Source organism: Cucurbita pepo, chromosome LG16 (assembly GCF_002806865.2).
Source record: "Cucurbita pepo subsp. pepo cultivar mu-cu-16 chromosome LG16, ASM280686v2, whole genome shotgun sequence".
Lineage (NCBI taxonomy): Eukaryota > Viridiplantae > Streptophyta > Magnoliopsida > Cucurbitales > Cucurbitaceae > Cucurbita > Cucurbita pepo.
The window spans coordinates 5,904,375-5,922,272 of NC_036653.1; the positions used below are offsets into that span (position 1 = coordinate 5,904,375).

At 37.0% G+C, this 17,898-nt stretch overlaps 4 protein-coding genes across 7 annotated transcripts; 3 read left to right on the forward strand and 1 right to left on the reverse strand.

Moving 5' to 3' along the window:
- Positions 1 to 683: 683 nt before the first annotated feature.
- Positions 684 to 3,362, forward strand: LOC111776733. The gene is made up of 6 exons (XM_023656063.1): positions 684 to 1,501; positions 1,581 to 1,801; positions 1,872 to 2,094; positions 2,168 to 2,253; positions 2,345 to 2,436; positions 2,505 to 3,362. Exons 1-6 carry the CDS (start codon positions 1,412 to 1,414, stop codon positions 2,750 to 2,752), a joined length of 960 nt encoding a protein of 319 aa, XP_023511831.1. The 5' UTR covers positions 684 to 1,411; the 3' UTR covers positions 2,753 to 3,362.
- A 1,321-nt stretch (positions 3,363 to 4,683) lies between these two features.
- LOC111777604 (ELMO domain-containing protein A-like) lies at positions 4,684 to 9,403 on the reverse strand. 4 transcript variants are annotated; one of them, XM_023657275.1, is made up of 10 exons: positions 8,997 to 9,403; positions 8,299 to 8,373; positions 8,039 to 8,139; positions 7,235 to 7,303; positions 6,821 to 6,936; positions 5,877 to 5,931; positions 5,642 to 5,762; positions 5,387 to 5,434; positions 5,181 to 5,278; positions 4,684 to 5,080 (listed from the first exon to the last, which is right to left on the reverse strand). In XM_023657275.1, the coding sequence occupies exons 3-10, from the start codon at positions 8,129 to 8,131 to the stop codon at positions 4,979 to 4,981; spliced, it is 702 nt and encodes a 233-aa protein (XP_023513043.1). In that variant the 5' UTR covers positions 8,132 to 8,139; positions 8,299 to 8,373; positions 8,997 to 9,403; the 3' UTR covers positions 4,684 to 4,978. The 4 variants fall into 4 exon arrangements, with proteins under 4 accessions (XP_023513043.1, XP_023513042.1, XP_023513039.1 ...); XM_023657274.1 differs by having other exon boundaries at positions 8,271 to 8,373; XM_023657271.1 differs by lacking the exon at positions 8,997 to 9,403 and adding an exon at positions 8,590 to 8,928 and having other exon boundaries at positions 8,271 to 8,373.
- A 2,775-nt stretch (positions 9,404 to 12,178) lies between these two features.
- On the forward strand, positions 12,179 to 13,494 carry LOC111777605. The gene is made up of 2 exons (XM_023657276.1): positions 12,179 to 12,845; positions 12,938 to 13,494. Exons 1-2 carry the CDS (start codon positions 12,452 to 12,454, stop codon positions 13,120 to 13,122), a joined length of 579 nt encoding a protein of 192 aa, XP_023513044.1. The 5' UTR covers positions 12,179 to 12,451; the 3' UTR covers positions 13,123 to 13,494.
- An 893-nt stretch (positions 13,495 to 14,387) lies between these two features.
- Positions 14,388 to 17,867, forward strand: LOC111777606 (histone deacetylase HDT1-like). The gene is made up of 10 exons (XM_023657278.1): positions 14,388 to 14,535; positions 14,810 to 14,880; positions 14,977 to 15,197; positions 15,404 to 15,417; positions 15,522 to 15,575; positions 15,669 to 15,826; positions 16,218 to 16,292; positions 16,420 to 16,507; positions 17,048 to 17,165; positions 17,441 to 17,867. Exons 1-10 carry the CDS (start codon positions 14,523 to 14,525, stop codon positions 17,499 to 17,501), a joined length of 873 nt encoding a protein of 290 aa, XP_023513046.1. The 5' UTR covers positions 14,388 to 14,522; the 3' UTR covers positions 17,502 to 17,867.
- The last annotated feature ends 31 nt before the right edge of the window (positions 17,868 to 17,898 follow it).

Below are 17,898 nucleotides of genomic sequence, written 5' to 3' on the forward strand. Positions count from 1 at the left end.
CTTTTTCTTAAAAAAATTAAAAAATAGCCTTATATTTATTTTTTTAATAATAAAAGTATTTTAAGTTTTTAAAACGCTTCTTAATCGAGGTGGGATCTCATAATTCAGCCTTCAGCTCAGCGTTTCATTTTTTTTTTTAGTATTTAAAAAATTATTAATATTTAATGGAATTTTATTTATTTATTTATATAATTATTATTCTCTATTATGCTTGGTTGTGGTTATCACATTTTTTAGGGTTTAAAAAGAGCATTTTAAGAACCGAAAGACAGATTCGTGAGGAATAATGATAAGATTGTATTCCAATATAAACACCTTGAAGAATTGTTTTAGTATCCCAATATATTTATTTTTTAATAACTTAAATTATAAAAATATTTAATAACTTATTTATTTTTTTACCAATTTTTAAAGATTTTTTCTTTAATTATTTTTAATTAAATTAATTTTATAAGGTTTTAATTAAATTAAATGCAGTCTCATTAGCCACATGCCTTCATTTTTAACATTGACCCTTTTCTTAAAATGACCAAATAATTATTAATAAAAGTAATTGTTTTTCTCCTTTAAATGGACATGAAATATACAAAGACCACATGCTTCATTTTGTGCCATAAAGTGACCAAAATACCCCTTGATGTTTATATAATATATATATATATATATATATATTAAAAGCGGTTATTAATTGGAAGGCGATGACCGGATTACCGGATGTGCTCTGTTCCATGGGCGAGAGGAAGGAGTGGTAAAATCCCATAAATGAAAAGTCTAGAATCCTCGTGGCTTTAAAATTTGACACTCTGTTTCTTGCTCTGTTCTTTGCTACCAAAGAAGATCTCGTTTTCGGAGCTTTCGTTGTCCGATCTGCGTTGATTTAGCTTAAAGATTTGGGTGGCTTGAATCGAATTGCTGCGACTGTTTGAGGAAATGGGTGTTTTCTTGATTACCCAATAAAGTTGAAGACTCCCGTGTTGATGTGCGTTGAGTTTCCTTTACGGTTTAGTTTAAAGCAGAGGAACGCTTCGCTTTGCTTACGGGTTTTGGCTGAATTCTCGGCGCTAAGAGAAGGTCTTCGTTGGTGGTTCGACAGCATTCACAATCTGACAGAGACAGAGCAAGAACAAAAGGAGCAGAGTTTGATTTTTCCCTCAAATTTGGTGTTTGGGTTTCTAATTTTAGAAAATTCTTCACACGTTTTTGGGTTTTATCTCATTTTTGGAAGGAACAAGAAACAGCTCCGATAATCTCTCCCTCTCTTCCATTTCTGTCTTTCTTCTGGGTGCTCTGTTTTTCGGTGTGCTCTGTTTTCTGGGAAACCTCTCTGTTTCTCAGGGTTGAGGGGAAGACTCTGAAAACTTTGTCTCTCTCTCTCTCTCTCTCTCTCTCTCTCTCCCTCTCCTCCAAAATTATGATTCTTGACAAAGGGTCAATGCAATCCAATTTGGGTTGTTTTCTTCATTGCACAACGCCGGTTGTCAATTCCCAATTCTTGCCCAAGGTTTGTCGTCGCTTTCATTCATTAATTCATTCAATCCCATTTGGATTTATTTGAAAATCTCTGTTTTTCTTTTTCTCAGAGTGAGATTAGGAATCTGAATCGTTTATGGCATCCATGGGAGAGAGAGAAGGTTGAATATTTCACTCTCGGCGATCTCTGGAATTGTTACGACGAATGGAGCGCTTACGGTGCCGGTGTTCCCATCGACGTCAACAACGGCGAGACCCTTGTTCAATATTATGTTCCCTATCTCTCTGCAATTCAAATCTTCACTAGCAATTCCACCGTCAATGGTTTCAGGTACGATTACCCTTTTTTCAAGGATCCATTAAAGAAACCCCCAAATGATGAATTCCCGATTCCTTTGTAGGGATGAGTGCGGCGGCGACAGTGAAGCAAGGGATTCGTTTAGCGATTCTTGCAGCGATGAGAGTGAAAGTGAAAAACAATGGAGATGGGACGGAAGCTCATCGGAAGAGGGAGGATTGTTGGAGCAAGACAGCCCTCTGCATCTTAGTGACAGATTGGGATACCTTTACTTTCAGTATTTCGAGAGATCAACCCCTTATGGAAGGGTTCCATTAATGGATAAGGTATTAACATTTGAGCTTCTCTGGATTGAGATTTGAATAGAAGGAAGAATAATGGATTGGTGTTTTTTTTCAGATCAATGGATTGGCTCGAAGATTCCCTGGCTTGATGACATTGAGAAGCGTCGATCTTTCCCCAGCGAGTTGGATGGCTGTTGCTTGGTCTCTGTCTCTGTCTCTGTCTCTCTCTGTTTTCCCCTGTTTCTGTCTCTGTTTTTGTGAGGTTTGGATGATTAATAGGATGAATTTTCAGGTACCCAATTTACCATATTCCAATGGGGAGAACCATAAAGGACTTATCAACATGCTTCCTGACATACCACACGCTTTCATCTTCATTCCAAGGTACAAAAAATGGCGTTTTTATGCGTTAATTTAGTGAAGAAATGGGTGAACTGAATGGATTTATGTAGATATGGACGTGGAGGATGAATTTGAGAGTGGAGGAGAAAGGAAGAGGAAAGAAGGGGAAGGAATGGCGCTGCCGGCATTTGGTTTGGCGACATACAAGATGCAAGGAGACGTGTGGATTTCAGGGAATTATGGGCGGGACCAAGAACGAGTGGTGTCGCTTTTGAGCGTGGCAGATTCTTGGTTAAAGCAACTCAGGGTGCAGCACCACGACTTCAACTACTTTACTGGCATGATTCGTCGTGGCTAAAACCAAACCCTCCTTTTTTTATGACTCCATCATCCATTGATTGACCTCCCAAGAAAACAAAAACCCAAAAAAATTCCTACTTTCGGTTGGATCTTACCTGCTTTTTCTGAACTTAGCATGGGGGAAAGGACTGTTCCTTTCTTCTTGTTCTTCATGTTCTTGTTGTTCTTGGTTTGTGGTTTGTTTTAGTGTGTGACCCAGATGTTAAAAGTTGTTCATCTCAGCCGCATCCATGCCTGAAATCCCCTGTTTTTGGTTTCCCCTGTTTTTGGTTAGTGGTGGGGTGGTGCTTGTGCATAGAATACACTAGTTACTTACTTACTCACTGACTGCTACTCATCAGGCTTGTTGAAAGGGAGAGGGAAACAGAGAGATCGGAGAGGGAGAGAGAGAGAGAGAGAGAGAGAGAGAGACCAGAGAGATCAGAGAGAGAGACAGAGAGACAGAGAGAGAGTTCATAGAATTGTGCCCTGTTTGAACCATCACTGTTGTGTTTGTATGAACACTGTGACACATTTTCCAACTGAGAGCATTAAAGAACGAAGGAAAGACTCTCCCTTTGAATGAATGAATGAATGAATGATTGATTGATTGATTGCTTGACCCATCATTTTTGTTGCTAAATCTTATTGAAAATTCTCACAGATTTGTTCTAAGTCTCTGGTTTCGTGTGCAAAGTCATGGTTCGTAGTGGGTCCATAGTGTTTGATATCATACCATGGCCTTTGTGATTTTGGTTCCAACTCTCAACTAAATCCTAATTCCTAACCCTTTTAATAAAAGATTATAAAACTCGGTTTCGACTATGACTTCTTCGTCCCACTCAATTTAAAAACGCCCAAAACAAAGCTACAAATGTTTCTAATTTAAACGATAAAGACCCAACATGTATTTTCCACTCAAAGTTTGAATCTTTGATCACTTTAAGACAATTTCACGGAGTAATCACTCTAAAACTTGTACCTAATGATACTAACATTCCACTGCATTCTTTATGACATGACTACGTTATCTATTATTCGCTTCTAGGAGTAAGAATAGATCATGTTTCGTCTTAGACTCAGTCACCCCAACATGGAATCGTTCTCATTTGAATATGGATTATATTGGAATTGGAATAATTATATATAATTAATAGGGGTGTTGTAATGATGATGAACGGTAAAAGTGCATAGATTATATTGATTTATTTATTGTATAAGATGGCAATGATGAATATGGTTGATGACATTAAAAATTAGGTATAGACATATCCTATAAGTATACTCTTGTTTTTAGATGATATCTTTAATGAGTGCCAAAGACAATGCTATATCCACTTCATAAGTATGAACATACACAAAATTCAAAATTGCTATTCACTTTCTCAAAACTCGAACCCCACATAATTAAACGCCACGTAATCTATTTAATGAACTTCATCACTTTCGTGTCTCAATACCCACAAACATCGCTACCCCAACACATGCCCACTATTTTCCTGTGTTATCCTTAACTTTTTAAATACGTTCTAAAACGCATCTATTAGAGAGAAGCTTCCATACTCTTATAAGGAATGTTTTAATTTGACGTTTTAGTGCAAGCAAATATTTATATAAATAATTCACATTAATTTAATTAAAGCCCAAATAAAGAGATTATTATGAAATTAAGAAAGAAGATTAGATGATTGAGTTCAAGGCATTTGCATATATATTTATATAATAATACAGCATCACTGCCTTAATCTTCTGCTTTAATTAGTGAGGAAATTAGTGTTGTATTACGTTTAATTCACTAATCAGTTCATATTATTATTATTACTTTAATTAAATTAATATTTTAATTAATATTTTTCAATTTAGCCAGTCACGTACCACCATAAATATCTATAGATAGATGTTGGGATAGACTTCTTCCCCTGTTCCCGACTAAATGAATCAAAATGGTTATGAATAAACGAGAATATGAATCATCAAGAGTTAGGAACTAAACGAGAGTTATGACAATACATAGTCACGACAACTTACAACAACGGCGTCTTATACATCACTATTTCTTCTTTTCGAAGAGTATAAAATCATACAAAAAAAAAAAAAAAAAACTAAGATTAACTTCATAATGATTTTCTATGATCTCTATAATAATGCATACAGTGGTCAATGGTGGGTTTTCAAGTTCAAACTCAAAGCACTCTCTGAAACTGGCTGCCATTGTTCAGTATACAATCTTTCAGGGACAACGTAACTACAGAAGCAACAGATTATAAGCTGGTAAGTCTTCTATTCTGTGAATATCCTCTAGAGATAGCTCTCTTTCCAGCTGTTCTCTGGTTACTTGCAGGACCTCCTGTAACAATCACGAGTATCAAAAGCTTCAACAAAAGTTTTGGGTACACGACGACGATGACGATAGTGTTAGTGTGTGTGAGATTGAGAGGAGAGAATACATTGAACTCCATGTAGGAAGCATGCATGGCAAGCCATTGAGCATCCATCAATTCGAAAGTTACGCAGAATAGAATGTCGAATGCTTCTTCGTTTTCTGCTACGAGTTAACAGTGTGTATTGTGTGAGCGTTACAGAAGTTTAGTAATGAAAACATGTGTGATATGTCCAAGTAAAAACCAAAATGATGGATGGGGATAGTCAGTACCTCCTAATAGTCTCATAAAATTGAGTCCTGGAATACACTTTGGCTTTGCTGTACACAAGAGATGAGATGACAAGAATTTTTAGTGGCTGGGATGGGAACGTATTAGACAGAGTTGATTTCGAGAAGGCTTTAAAATCATGTTCTTTGTTATTGGTTTTGTACATATTTTGTTGGGTTCATGGTAACAAGACCTGCTGCAGAGATCATTCCCATTATTAAAGCGAACTATTCGAGTCGAAAAATGCAGATACATACCTGATTTTAAATCCAACATTTGAATCAACATATACGATATGTTAATGCCAGCAACAGCAAACGGATATTCCCAAGTTGCTCGATTGCCACCTTCCTTCGATAATAACCTACGAAAAGATGCCTTCATTTTGAATTTGTATGAGATTAGTGATAACTCACTCACGCATTAAGGAAATGAAAAAACAAGAACATGGAATATCTCATTGTGGGAGTGATACAACAGAATAGGACATACCGGAAATGTCCTGGAAAAAAACAGCAAGTTTTCAAGGGAAATGAAACCGCAACCCCTAAGAAAAGCAGCCAACTGTGAGAAAATATTTGATTTTTAAGTATAAAAAACACAGTATTCAGCTAACATATGAACAGTTTCTTTTTACCAATTCACTAAAGTGTAATGCATTTAGAAGAAAATGAATTCCTCCCTCAATCTTCGGCAGATGTACGCACGTGTGTGCACTGCACTGTCTCACACGCTCATTCTCTCTAAGCACGCTTGCATGCATGCTTCTCACATCTAACCTAACAGCCTAAACCCACCGCTAGCAGATATTGTTTTCTTTGGGCTTCCCCACAAGGTTTTTAAAACATGTCTACTAGATAGAGGTTTCCACACCCTTACAAAAAAAAGCTTTGTTCCCCTCTCCAACTGATGTGGGATCTCACAATCCACCCCCCTTCGAGACCCAAAGTCCTTGTTGGTACACCGCCCGGTGTCTGGCTCTAATACAATTTGTAACGCCACTAATTTAGGCTAAGAAAATTAGGGGCGTTACAGTTGGATTGTGAGATCCCACGTTGATTGGAGAGAAGAACGAGTGCTAGCGAGGACACTAGGCCCCGAAGGAGGGTGGATTGTGAGATCACACAACAGTTGGAGAGAGGAACAGAACATTCTTTATAAGGGTGTGGAAACCTCTCCCTAGATGACGCGTTCTAAAAACCTTGAAGGGAAAGCCCAAAAAGGATAATATTTGTTAGCGGTGAGCTTGGGCTGTTACAAATACCGTTGCTCATCTCCTATGATAGCTCTAGTCTTCAAACTATATTTTAGATGGGTTGCTTAAATCTTAAGTCTTTGTAAAAATTAAAACAAGCCTCAACATTTACTTCACTATCACCATTAATAAGAGGTAAGACAACAAAGAATATACATTGAAATGGTGGCTTGGATTATACCTAAAGTCAGTGGATGGATTAGCACCTTGCCAACCCATTTCTTTCCATTGCTCAGATATCAACCCTTTAAGCTCAACATCTGGAAAGGCAACATCCCACAATGCCCTCAGAGCTTCCTATAAATAATGAAGGATGGTTACTTGTGCTCACAGATGATGAAAACAAAGCATAAATGGGAAAACGTTAAACTTCTAGCTGTCTGCATGCAGTAGAAATGAAAGACATGAATGATGGCCTTATTCAAAATTCAAATAGATGAAAACTCAAATCAAGGACGAGGTTTTGGGCTTCTAAAACGGGATCTTGTCAATGACGAAAAATGCAGTGAGTTCGTTGCTTAGACTCATCTAAGAGCGCTTAATGCACATGTTAGAACATCTCATCATAAGTGCTTAAACGGGATCTTGTAAGTACTTGATGCTCAATGCACATCTCATCATAAGGTATATGAATTCGGTCTTGTAGCCTCTGAAGCCTTTCCTCCTGGTAGAATAAATCACATGTTAGAACATACATGCTCAACCTTCATACACCCCTATCAACAAGCCATTAGAAAAATGGTCTTAAATATAACTATATTTACTTGAACATTAGAACGTCTCATCCAATGAAAAGGGGACGACGAGTTTTAAATTAATAAACTGAGGGCGTAAAAGAATCAATCAAACAAATATAAGGTTCCATAATCCATGCATATAGACATTCTCGCAATCACATGAGAATATATTGTTTTAAGAACATTACATCAGATGTTAGGGGTGGAGATATAAACTTACAACCTGTTGGAGAAAGTTATGTTGATAGAAACACAAGGTTCTAGTTCTATTACATGCATGATCTATAGAAAGGTGGAGAGAAAGGGGGCGTACGAAGCTAAAACGTGTCCTTAAGCTAAGGTCTATAGGTAGGTGGAGAGAAAGGGGATGTGCAAAGCTCAAAATCTGTTCTTTAGTCGGAAACGAAACAGTCCTTATAAGGGTATGGAAACCTCTCCCTAGTAGACACGTTTTAAAACCGCGAGGCTGACGGCGATACGTAACGGGCCAAAGCAGACAATACTACAGTCCCACTGATTGGTGCCAATGCCTTTTCACGCACAAGAGGTAAAGCTTTCCTCACACTTACAAACCATACCACTAGTAGAATAATGCAACACAAATAAAGCCAATGAATGAGACACAGTACACAGACTACCAACACATTATTGACGTTAATTACCTGACGAGGACTCAAAGGGTATTGAAACTTATCGTTTTTTTTATTGCCAGAGCGATTGAAGATTCCTCCGATCCATGATCGTGGTCCAACCATAGCATTAGCTACATTTACCACAAGCTAATTTGTAAGCAAGAGGGTGATAATGAGACAGCAAAAGTAAATTCCAAAAAGTCACAATTCTAGAAGTTAATCTCTACACCACAAAAGGAGATTCAAACAAAGCTCTACTCACTAAAACATTGAGCTAGCTTTAAAATTACATGGGTGGAACTATGTGACCATTCTAACTCTTCGTCACCTCTTCTACGTCTCCAATATATTTCATCTTCATCAACCTATAACAATTTTTAGAATTCACTGTCAGTAAAATGATTGGCAGAAAGAACACATAGTTTCACCAAAGGCACACAACAGATATCAACAACATAGAAAAATGATACTCCCTTCACATAACGAACAGGACTAAGCAGACAATCAGAGAGTGGATGTTCCCAGCAAATTTGGAATGATCAACACATTAATAAATCAATAGAGATTGATAGGTGGATTACTTCGTGGAGGGAAGAACAAGATGGAAAGCATTGTCTTCTCCTCCGGAATCTCATTAAGGAACCAAAATCAACTATGAATGCATCACGCGAACGCCAAAAATAACTCTCTCATTGTATAGTTCAACCAGAAATCATTCCCTCTTTCAATTTTATCACAAAAGAGGTGCAACAGACACACATACAGAAATGGGGAAGCTAAGAGGACTAAAGAGTGAGGCATTTGAAGAAGAAACAGAACAAGAACAAAATGGATAGATTAGATTTACAAGCGCGATTAAAGGGATCTCTTAGGCATAACATTCAATTGTAAATAAGTAGAGAGAAATCATGAGCATTGAAAAATTGGGAAAAGATAAAACGACAAAAAGGCAACCAAAAAGAAAGCAAAGAGGGAAAAAGAACAGTACCCACTACGGCATCTGAGGAAAGAAGTGGGCAGAGCAGTGCGACGGCGGTGGTGGAAGCCTTGGCCGTCGTGATGAGTGGGTCCGGGCGGTGGGCGCCACAGGAAAAAGGATTGAGAAGGGGAAACAACGGGAAGCAGAGGAGAAAAATGGATAGGGGAAATGGAATAGGAGAGACATTTCTTCGGTTTCGGGGTGAGCAGGTGGAATTTGCAATTTCTGGGATCGAAGTATTTGTGAGTTTGAATCGTCTCTGTGTGTAAGAGATCGAAACCAATCGCGGCCCTATCAAGCAGCCGCTTCCGTAGCTGTCGGGGGTTTTTCTTTCTTCATGTATATGTCTCAGCCCCCGCCTCCCTCCACCTCTCGAAAGCATACGCTTATCAATTAGTTCACCCTTGTTTCTTACGTTACTCCCCCTTCAATTATCACTATATTTATATGTACTTAACTATGTTTATATTAATACCCGAAATACTGCATCCATCCATACCAAATTTATTTTAAAAAACAAAAATTATCCTTCGTATTTTGACCGTTTCCTCAAATTAAAATTTTTATTTTATACCACATTGAGGAATTCCGAAGAAAAGTAGCCATAAAAGTGCGAAGAAAATAATGTCATGAATGTTATAGTTACTGTCGTGACAGTTCATCATGACAGAGAGCTTGTTCAATAAGTCAACAAAATAGTCTGCTTAATTAGCATTCTCTGCCACATTGTTGACTATTTTTGCACGTCTGCTTGATTAATGCTTTTAGACTATTTTTCATGTATCATAGACATAACTGCTTGATTAATGCTTTTAAATTGAATTATTTATTATCTTTATTACATTTGATTATATAACTACTTTAAATTTAAACAAAACTTAATTAGATTTAACGGCCATTAATGTTATGTAGACGTATCACTCAAAAGTTGAATTAACAGTGTTTAATGATTGTAATAGTAAAACTATTCATGGTAAAAGACATATATAGTAAATGGTCATATATCATAAACAGTAAAATACTACATCTGTTTTGGATGTACTCGAGAACAAAGTATATAATATATATGGTTCAGTTTATTATATATAGTTTTATTCTCGCTCTTTTATATTTTTTAAAATTGCTAAACAGTAATATTTGTCAGTATGGCGAAAAGATTTGAACCTTCTATCCCGTATGTTCTGATCGTTTAAACTAAAAAGAAGATCATATTATTTGAGTTATTTTTATACGCTTTTAGAGTAATATAAAAATTGACTCGAAACCCGAGACAAGATTGGATGACGTGTCAAATGGTATTGGTTGGCCCACACACATAAGTTATGCCTTCCCTAGACAACCCCACAACACAAACACAAACACCAAATTCCACCCGACCAACGTCTTCAATTCACTATTTGCATCTCGATTAATAAATTAATTTTATATTCATAAATATCTCCCGATAATTATGAAGAAACTCACCACTTTACCGACATTTTAATGAAGTATTAGCGTACACAACTTTATAACTGAAAATAACGACAAAACTAATTAAAATTTATGGATAATTGGTTATTAACATTTTAATTTCGTGTTAAAAAATGAAATGGAAAATGACACGTGGTTGCTGACGTGTGAAGGTCCAACCCATGTGGCAGTGCCCCTCCAGACCAATCGTCCTTATTCGCGAAATTACGCTGAAATTTCATGCCTTGTCTGCACCTTCGATTCCACTTTTAAGATAGGGAAGAAAATAGGGAATAAAGCGCAAAACTTAGTTATTATTATTATTATTATTATTTTTAATTAATCTGTTATTTCATAGATTTTATGATATAAATTAAAAAAATTAACTAACTTATTGGATATAAAAATAAAAGCTAATGACTTTTTAAATTAATTATTTTTAACTTTTGTTTTTATATAATTGGACGTTTTGTATTTATATACATTAGAATTGCAATTAAAATCTTGCTTCACCGGAAGAAAAGGAAACAAAATAACTATAAAAACCTCTCTCCACGGCAGATACATTTTAAAAATATGAGGTTGACGGCTGTACGTAACAAATCAAACAGTAAAATATTTACTAGCAATAGGCTTTGACTGTTATATCTAATATTTACCTATATATTAAATTTAAAATTTTCACTCTCGTAATATATGTTTTAGGAACTAATGATGAAGACTTGTCTGGACGCTTTAAATGAACCTAGACATTTTAAAGGTGAATTATAATAAAATTAAAATGAGCCAATAAAACTATTGTGACCGATGGGAAAATGTCATCGCTATCCACTTAAAGACTATTATTCCATTACTTTTTTAATTTGATATTATTCTCTCTTATTAAATTTCTGTTAGTAAATTAACGAGCAAGCATTTTATATTTATTTTAATCTCCTTCAAAACTAGATTTAAAATAATGGAAAACTAATTTATTTTAAAAATAATTTATACGAATAAAAAATAAAATAAAGTAGAAATTATATTTGGAATTTCTCATGTTTGGCCAGCTTTGCTTCAAAAGCCAAAGGGGCACACATGTAATTTTGCACATTGTTTTTTTCCCCAATATCTCAAATCATTAATAATTTATTACTATCATATTCACCTTAAATATATATTATGTATAATTTTTATACGAAACATTAATTATTTTTACATTGTCTAATATTTTAAATTGTACAACATATTACATTTTATTTTTTCATTTTGTTACTCAAATAATAATTTATAATAGTAAAAATTAAACAGTTGAAGACTATTTTATTATTATTATTTAAATAAAATAACATTTAAAAAAAAAAAGACAATTGAAGAGAATATAGAAATCCGATAGGGGAGAGTGGGTTCCCAATTATTTGCACGCTTTTCAACCAGAAGGGCACGTGACCAACTGCTAATCAAATATCTAAACTATTAATTAATTTATTTATATTTAAATATACGCTCTAAATTATATTTATAAAATCATTCTACTAAAAATTCCACCAAATAATAATAAATAAATAAATAAATAAATAAACGTAAATTTTACAAGCTTCTTCAACGGCTTCCGAACCCTAACGACCTCTGGTCTGACCTGCGGTAAGAACCTGGTCATTTGAGCAATCAGGCAATGGACTACGGGCAATAGCCGGTTGTCCACATCTGATGGCTAGAGCGCAAGGCGCCCAACGTTGAATTTAGCAACCGGGTATAGCCCGTCTACTTCACGAGAATATTCCCGTCGGTTTCCTGTGTTTTTGTCTACGTCATCGCCTTCATCTCAGTATAAGTTCTTAATGCGCTTCACTTCATCATCAATCACAGCGCTGAATGGTTCTGCTTCTTCTCATCACTTATCTGCTTTGACTGTTTGCCGGCGACGGGAAATCTGGCTGTCCTAGAACCTCTGAACCTCTCGATTTCAGTTTCCGGCGACTGAGGTATTTCAAAAACAGAGCCTCATTTTCAATTTTGATTCGTATTTAGGAACGATGCCGAACCCTAGGTCTTACCGGAAAGGGACGGAGGATAAGACTCGGAAGGGGAAGCTTACGGAGAAGTCGTCGTCGTTCCACGGAGAGAGTTTGAAGACGACGACGACGACGCTACGGCGGCCGAAGACGGATCCGGAGTTGTTGTCGTTTAAGAATTTAGGTTTATCAGCGGCGTCGCTGAATGGACGGCCGAAGATGACGAAATTACTCCTGAACGTGACGATCCAGGGTATCCTAGGGCCAGTACAGGTGTTGATGTCGTCGGAGATGACCGTCGCCGACCTTGTAGCGGCTACCATACGCCAATACATGAAGGAAGGCCGTCGGCCGATTTTGCCGACTGTAAATCCTTCCGCCTTCGATCTTCATTATTCGCAATTCAGCTTAGAAAGTAAGTAGTCGATAATCAACTCAAATTCTTGTAACCGTCATTTATTTTGAATTTCGCGGGTGGTTCTAACGAGATGATGATTCGAATCTCAGGCTTGAACAAGGAGGAGAAGCTAATCGCCTTAGGATCGAGAAACTTCTATCTGTGCCCTAGAAAATCGAAGAACAGCGACGATTTAATAGCGTCTCCATCGTCGTCCTGCTCGACACAAGCCAAAGAAAGCGCGAAGAGTTCCAGCAGTTTCAGTTGGTTCAAATTCATCGATTTCCAGATTTAGTTACCGCCACACATCGAATCGATTCATAATTTTCAATCCGCCACTGTGAAAAATCATCTTCAAATTCTCTATTCCATATAAGTTTGGAATTATCTCCACTTTGCAATTGTTTGGTTAGATTATTACCGGAATTCGATCGAGCAAAGGAAAGGGAACATTTCTGCAACTCTGTTCTTCGCTTGCTTGCTCGGAATCGACACCAGAAATTTTCAATTTTCAATATGTAAATAATAATAGTTTCGATGTGGAAACTAAGATTTTCCTGTGAAGAGTAGAAATTATGTGAATTTCTTTTATCAAATTCAATTGTGAGTCTGAAACATAAAGATTCAATGAACGAAGTCCCGACACGAAGAATCGTGAGATTCTGTATAGGTTTTGTTGGACGATGAAGGTCCCACATCGCTAGTTTAAGAAATTGTCATAAGTTTATAATCGAACAATACACCTTCCATTGGTATGAGGCAAGCTTATTCTCAAAGTCTCTCAAAGTAGACAATATCATACCATTATGGAGAGTCGTGTTCGTCTAACATGGTATCAGAGTCATGCCCTAAACTTAGTTGTGCCAATAGATTGGTAAATCCTCAAATGTCGAACAAAGGACTCCAAAAAAAGGAGCCAAGCCTCCTCGAAAGCACAGTAAAAAATGACTAAAACTCCAAAGGAGGAGTCGAGTCTCAATTAAAGAGAGGTGTTCCAAAAAAAGGAGCAGTCGAGTCTCAATTAAAGGGAGGTGTTCCAAAAAAAGGAGCCAAGCCTCCTCGAAAGCACAGTAAAAAATGACTAAAACTCCAAAGGAGGAATCGAGTCTCAATTAAAGGGAGGTGTACTTTGTTCAAGGGGAGGTGTTAGGTGTTGGATGATGAAAGTCTCGATTAAAGGGAGGTGTACTTTGTTCAAGGGGAGGTGTTAGGTGTTGGACGATGAAGCCCAAAGCAAAGACATGAGAATTTATGGGAGGTGTTAGGTGTTGGACGATGAAGCCCAAAGCAAAGACATGAGAATTTATGTTCAAAGTCGACAATATTATACTATTGTGGGGATTCGCGTCGTCCTGTTAAAATTTTAAAATTTAAATGTAAGGGGTAATTGAATAATTATGTTTAAATCAGCCCATTGTGGTTGAAAGTTTAACACAGTCCAAGCTGAATGGGCCGGGATAAATGGATAACAAGATTTGATAGCCCAGCCCAGCCCAATACATTATAATTAAGCCCATCAAAATCCAGAACAAAAATTTGCGTGATTTGAAACCCTAAGAAGCTGGCGGCAATTCCCTTATAAATTGCCTTTGATTTGCTACTCTTCTTCTTCCTGGTATTGTTTTGAACTGTGTCACAGTTAACCTCTTCTCCTAAATACTTCTAAAACCCTAAACTCTTCCTCCGCCACTGTCAATGGAGTTCTGGGGTAAGTTCTTATCATATTTCCCTTATGCTATTGTCTGTTCCGTGTTTTCATAATCGTAATATCGCTTGGCTTTCGCTTTGAAGCTTCTTTCCTCTCGTTTTCTTTTTTAGCTCGGCGGGGGCGGGTACGAACTAGGGTACCCTCTCGAATTTAGTTTTGATGTCTCGAGGAGCACAAACTTATAGTTTTTGAGTGATGTCTTAAGATGATAATGTTTTATTATCATATTTGATAAATACTCGAAGTTCATAATGTTTTTTTTTTGGGCTTTTAGGTGTTGAAGTTAAGCCTGGTCAGGCACTCTCTGTGCAGCCTGGAGATCAGAAGTATCTGCATCTATCACAGGTACTGATGTTACTGCTGTAGCTATTTTTGTATATTTTCCCAGTTGAATCACCGACCCTTCCAATGCAGAGAAATTGATGAAGTATTTTTATGCAGGCGACTCTAGGTGAACTAAAGAAGGACAAAGCGAATGAATCCGTGACAATTTTTGTGAAGATTGGTGACCAGAAGCTTGTTTTGGGAATTCTCTCTGCTGAGAAGTTCCCTCAGCTATCATTTGATCTAGTGTTTGAAAAGGAATTTGAGCTCTCCCACAACGGGAAGAGTGGAAGTATTTACTGTTTGGGATACCAGGCTTCTGCCGAGGACCAAGAACAATATCCTTACCTTTTAATTTGAGGATTTATATTTCCTGCGTTGTTTGGGTTTAATGATCAAGTCAAGCAGCATGCTTTCGTATTTTGGAGCTGCCTGAATATAATATTTTATACGATCGCATTGGTTTTAAGTATTTTTCCATTTTCATCTATTTATAGTATCCTTCCTTTTCCTTAACTTTTATCTCCTGTCTTCCGTGTTCCACTGAAGAGTATTCTGGTAAGTTTTTAAACATTAATAAATGTAGCTTGCAGATGGATCTTTTCATATTCTAATTTGAGTTTCTGAAATTGATGAGCTGAGTTTGTGTTATCCGATTTCAGATTCTGATTTTGGCTCAGAAGATGAGGAACTTACATTGCAGCCTGTTCAGAATGGTAAATGCAATTGATTGTGTAAATAAATAGTGTATTAGTAGTAGGAAATATTCATGGCACTGTGCTTAATATCTAGTTAAAATTTACGTTCAGGAAAACCTAGCCAGGAGGAGGAGAAGTCCATTGTGGGAAAAAATTCAAAGAAAGCAGAAGTCAAGTCTCTTGTGCCGAGCAAGGAGGAAGGGGATGATGACTCTGAAGATGACGATGACTCTGATGAGGACGAGGATTCTGATGATGACTCTGATGAGGTAGTTTAAATGAGACGCTCCCACTTCTAGAACATCTGGTTGCGGTGATTTTAGAAAGGTTGTGCTTTTCTTAGAAGCATGACCCAGGTGCCATGGGAGAGTTAATGCATGTGTACGAAGTTTGATTTTTACTGCGAAGTCCCAATTTTGTGATTAGGTTATTTCATAGCTGGTGCCTTTTTGAAAAGTGCCCCTTGGGTTTCTTTTCAAAACACAGCTCTGAGGAAATAGAAACCCAGTGGACTCCTATAATTTTATTCATTTAGATGGTTGTTAGAGTCTATTAGTGAAGGCGTTATACTCGTTGAATCCTTTGTTATAGGTTGTCAAGGATTTTATTAGATGATTTAAGTTCCTTATATGTGTTAATGGTGCTATCGATAAATTGCAGGAGATGCTTGGAGCTGACAGTGACTCTGACGATGAAGATGATGGTACTGAAAGTGAGGAGGAGACACCAAAGAAGGTGTGTTTCAATCCTAGTTGAACTTCTATTTGTAGCAGTTTATTTGAAAATTTGACAAACCCATGTTTATTCTTGTACATTTTTTCTTCTTTTAGCATCATTTTTATCGGTTGGTGTCCTCTTGTAGGTTGAATCAGCCAAGAAGAGGCCAAACGAGTCTGCCTCGAAGACTCCTGTTTCCAAGAAGGCAAAAGTAGCTTCGGCTGAGAAGACAGGTGACTCTATCAACCATTCATTTATTTCATGATAACATTAATGAGCATTATTTCATTGTTGACTGAACTGCATTTTACTTTCGGGTTTAAATACTACTTTGGTCAGTGTATTTTAGAATTTAGTTCATTGTAGTGTTAGTATGTTTAGAATGTTCATTGTGATCCATGTATTCTTAACTTTTGTTCATTTTGGTCCTTGCACACTCATTGGCTATCATTTTCATCTCATTTTCTTTTGTATTTTTGTGCATTAAATTCACCAATGATGATCAAAATGGATACTTTGTAAAAGTGACTAATGAACAAAAGTATAGAAACCAAAAATAATATTTAAACCCAATTTTAACATGCTGTTATGTATTGAGCATTGAATGTATCTAATCATCTCTAGAGTGGCGTGTTCTGTTAGCTTATCTCTTTGTTTATGCACTGAACACACAATGTTAGCCTAGCTTCAGAAACCTTTGTAGCCTATAAACTTTGTCCGGCCACGCCATTGCTCCTCTACTGAATCAAATTGGTGCTCAACTTGTCTTCCAGGTTCGAAGAAGGGGGGCCATACAGATACTCCCCACCCTGCCAAGAAACCCGTGAAAACTCCTTCCAAGGCAGAAACCCCAAAATCCGCAGGCCAGGTCTCTTGCAAATCCTGTGACAGGTATGTATGTCTTTATGGATTACTTGCGTATCAATGGAATGTTGAGGATTATTGGGATTGGGAGTGTCCCACGTTGGTTAGTTTAGTGGAAGATCATGGGTTTATAAGTGAGGAATACTATCTCCATTGGTACGAGGCCTTTTGGGGAAGCCCAAAGCAAAGCCATGAGAGCTTATGCTCAAAGTAGACAATATCATACCATTGTGGAGAGTCGTGTTCGTCTAACATGGAAGAGTACTGAGGTTGCTGACGTTACTCCCTCTGCTGTTTTTTAGGTCATTTGGTTCCGACAGTGCTCTTCAGTCGCACAGTAAAGCCAAGCATGGTGGTAAGTGAAAGGAAGACGAAGACGAAGAGGAAGCTAGAAACAACAACATATTATTATTATGCAGCTCCAATATGTAATTCTTCTCTAGATACAGAGGTTGCTATCTTGGCTGAGATTTTTGTGTGGAGTGCGTTCGGATCATACAACGAGAAGCTATTGTTCGAACAAATTGAGGGAGTTTAATTTAGTTTTATTATTTATGTACGTTTGAGTCTATTTATTAGTGTTTGTAGTTCACATTTTCTCCTTAGAATATGTTATCATAGGTTGCCATTCCATTCTCTGTTTTAGGACGAAAACATCATTATTTTGGAACCCTTATGTTGTGTTTTTCTTCGTTTTTTCAAGCTAATGAAAGCCGTAATTTTTGTGCATCAAATTGTCTCGGCTCGGTTCGGTGCGATT